We start from the raw sequence: 4,007 nt of genomic DNA, 5'->3' as shown, positions 1-4,007 counted from the left end.
CCCTAGACCTTCCCACGGGAGCGAGTTATGGTTTTCATGATCAATTGTTTTCACTGTAAATTCCTTATGACGCGCCCACATAAGACATTTCCTTAAGGTACTGTTCGTATATGGTTCGGCAACATTTGTAACACTAACGTTAAGGGGGGGACGTACACGAAACTGCAGTAATTTTAAAAGTATTTTATAAAACTCTAATTTTTTAAGATAATCAATCCAAATTTGGTACAGTTATTAAGAAATGTTATGCGCATATGAACCTAAATTTTCATTTTTATTGACCTTTTACATCTTTAATTATTAACAATTAATTTTTTTTCAACAATGTAATTACAAATGTTCCTTTTTTGAGAAAACTGTGAGAGCAATGTTAATGAATTTTTGTACACACTTTCATACCAAATAATTACAAAACTCTGTGGAGCAGAATTTTTATATCTTCTTTTGTTCAGTTTTTACGGGTCTCCCAATTTCCCTGAAAAATAATATATCAAATTTAAGGAATATTTTCTACCATAAATACCTTACTATTTTATTAAATGAAAATTCCTTCCACAGAATTTTTCACTATAGTACTGACTAGTCATATACCAAATTTCACTTCTCTACCTTTTGTGGTTTTTGAGAAAAAGGTACATAAAGTTATAAAAATGTAAGTTACGGGAAAACTGAATCAATGATTTGATAGTGTTTGTATTAGGTCTTACCGTCTCTGTGTGAACTAGTGCAAGCCATATGCATACTCCTCTTCATCTGCAAGCAGTCTCTTCTTTGCTTGTCTTCTTTGGTTAACCTGCTGTTCAATTTTATTGGCTGTAATATCAGCCGCAGCAACTCTTTTGTCATCGATGTCCTTCAATATTGAATAGGTGAAAGCTCCTGGATGAAATCCTAGCCTCTGTAGAGTTTTTATTCTTCCAAGATTACCATTGTTAAAAACTAAACAAGCATCATATGCAGCAATTTCAACAATAATTGTTGAAACAAATGTTGTTTTTGGGCAACGTTTCCAAATCAGTGAGTTGTAACTTTCATTAGGGTTTTGTGTCTTTCCATGCACACACTTTCGTAGGAGGTCTGGCTCTGCTAAACACCTAAATGTTGGTTTTATAGCACTTAAAACAGCCACAGGTAAACTGTGCTTGTGTGAATAGTTCATGCCATCACGCTCAGCCTGCTTGAATTTGCACCACGATATGTCACACAAATTATGTACAGGTTTGTCATCTGTGGATAGTTTATGAAAATAAATAGACCACACAGCCTTCTGCATGTTATTCAAATTTCCACTGTTGTCCCTTATTGCCTTGCCATAGTACACTTGTAAAGAATGAATTTCTTTGTCTGTGAGTCTGTTGGGACCACCTAAAAGTTTTCCATCCTCAAGTTTCCTGCCCTTCAATTCACGTTTCAATTTTAAAAGTCTGCCTCCCATTCGTTTTTGCACATGTCCAACACATTCCAACTTTTCTATAGCACAATGGGGACCATAAGGTTCACTTTCCAAAACAGTTTTGAAGGAGCTGGAGTCACCATCACCAAGGTATTTTGTGTATCTAACACCGTACTTTTCCACACTTCGATGGAACATAAGTTTCATAGCTGCAGGTTCCATTCCACCACTAGAACCAGAATAATTTCTACAGCACACTTTCTTGTGTTCAACCTGCCACTTATTTTCTTCCACTTCACCAGCTCTCTTTCCGAGTACACAGCTATAGCAATATTTGCTCATTACCTGAACGTCAAGAATTTTTCCAGTATCAACACTAATGACAGATGATACTCCATACAGTGATGTATGTCCACGCTTCATCCACGTTCCATCACATGACACACACAAATCGGTGTCTGGCGTGTTATCTGCTTCTGTCTTTAGTTCACTATTCATCTTCACAGCTTCCTTTGCAGAGGACTTCAAGTTTTCTTCCACTTCCTCTTGAAGAGCACTTAGCAGTGTTTTATTTCCAGTGGTGTACCTAGCACTTGGTTGTGGCATGTTCATGATCCCACAAAACAGTCTGGTACCTTCCCTGCCTATGCCCAAACATCTCATGCCATATATTAAACGCATATTTGCTTCATATATCCGGTTACTTGATGCCGAAGTTCTAAAAGCAGTGTCTGAATGACAGCTTTCACAAGTAAGATGCAACATACACACTATTCCAATTCTGTTTTCTTCGTCATATAATCTCAAACTTTTTGCACCACAGTCAGCACATACACAAGCAGATGATATAATATCAGATAGTATTTTCAAATCAATAAGCCTAAAACCACTAGTAGCTTGAGTGTCTGAGCCACAATCATCAAGTGATTGACAGCTGTCAATTTTCCTTCTCGAAGCACTCGCTTTCTTGGTTGAAGTATCGTTTCCATTTGTTATTATGGGGCTGGTTTTCAAGTTGTCTTTACTACATCGAGAAGCTTGACACTTTCTAACCTTTTTAAACACCTTACTAGAACGCGGCATGCTGCAAAATATAATAACAAGTCTACTTACAACTTTCGTAAAAATGTATTCCAAACAAACACTCGTAAACAAACGCTATAAATCAAAGAATATAAAACCAGCGGCAGAGATATTATTCCACAGCCTTCTTGATGTAGTACACAAACGTTCCCTGCATTGTGACTGCACAAAACTGGAAAAAAACGCAGTATAAATAGATATACGAGAGGATGAAGACCAAGATGGGGGGGCGTCGCCCTGTGCAAGCTATTACAAATTATTATTTTTTTCCCCCTTAGAAGCGGAATTGGAACGTAATATTTGGTAATTGAAATTTCAATACCATGTAGTAAATGAAGAGCCAATAAAATTTTTTTCACAAATTTGGTCATTTTCATGTACGTCCCCCCTTAGCACCACTTCTTCCCTATCCTGTACGGCATGTTCAGCAAACACATTATTGACTACCTTTGCAGCTGAATCAGTTATTTCTGCTAGCATGGTTTCCTCTAGTGTGTCATTGTAATAAAACTCATATTAAATCCAACAATCAGAAGGGCTATTGCTCAAAACCTATTGCTTACGCACTGGGATAGGCACATTCTTCACACGAAATACATAAATCAGTTTTTCGCCACGAATGGGAATTACTTTCATTTTGAAGTGGTCGACCAATAGTTTACTTTTAGGTACGTGTGACAAAGACGTCGCTTCAAATCCAGTCTCATGTCTTCGCATCATCTCAATACCAGCCACTTGGACCTTGAAACGGGGTCATCCGGCAACAGCTTTGGCGTCTTTGACATCAATCTTATAATTCGCCAGTCCTCTGACTCCGTAAACATATTAGACAGTGAGCTGATGTAAACACTGGGAGCTTCCGCTCCTAGACTAGGATGGGTTTCATCTTTGAATTTTAAAACTCGATGTGTACGGTATTAAGTGCCCCTTTAAAACTGAATGCTTAAATTTCCTCAAATTTATTCTCATTATGGACATTTTAAGAGTTAAAGATTTGTCCATAATCTATTTTTTCGCATGACAGTGTGTTAGAACTATTCTTACTTACTCTAATTCTAGTTTTAATGTAATAAAGAAAATATACACCCATATCTTTTAGAGTGACGGAAGTGTAAATAGCTACAACTGCTTTAATATACTTTTTTTTATCTCTACAGGTGCTGAATGGATCTTATGGACTGCTGAATTTGCTGTATCATTTTCAAAGCACACAGTAAAATTAAATTACATGTAATTTTAAAGCTTACACCTCACTTTATTTACCTACTTTAGAATTTTTAATGATATGGCAAAAGCCTGATTTTGATGATTTTCGCATGATGCTCAGACACGCACAGCTAATGCTAGATTTGTAAAACGAAGGTTCGAATGGATTATAAAATAATAAAGGAAATTCGACTTAGTACAAGAGTTTTCGCTTCATGAAGAAAATTCATCACAGTTCAATAGATTTCATTTTTTCTTGTTTTTGGCCACCAAATTTCTTCTTGTGAATAAATCCAGAAATTAGACTACAGGGAATTGATGCAAG

General features: G+C 36.5%; 1 protein-coding gene across 1 annotated transcript; it reads right to left on the bottom strand.

Annotated features, from left to right (window-relative positions):
* Positions 1–255: 255 nt before the first annotated feature.
* LOC126261198 (uncharacterized) lies at positions 256–2,726 on the bottom strand. Its single transcript, XM_049958517.1, has 2 exons — positions 708–2,726; positions 256–475 (listed from the first exon to the last, which is right to left on the bottom strand). Exon 1 carries the CDS (start codon positions 2,474–2,476, stop codon positions 722–724), a length of 1,755 nt encoding a protein of 584 aa, XP_049814474.1. The 5' UTR covers positions 2,477–2,726; the 3' UTR covers positions 256–475; positions 708–721.
* Positions 2,727–4,007: the final 1,281 nt, after the last annotated feature.

This window comes from Schistocerca nitens, chromosome 1, assembly GCF_023898315.1.
Source record: "Schistocerca nitens isolate TAMUIC-IGC-003100 chromosome 1, iqSchNite1.1, whole genome shotgun sequence".
NCBI classification, from domain to species: domain Eukaryota; kingdom Metazoa; phylum Arthropoda; class Insecta; order Orthoptera; family Acrididae; genus Schistocerca; species Schistocerca nitens.
The sequence above is the reverse complement of the archived record's forward strand: the minus strand, read 5'-3'. Positions and strand labels throughout refer to the sequence as shown.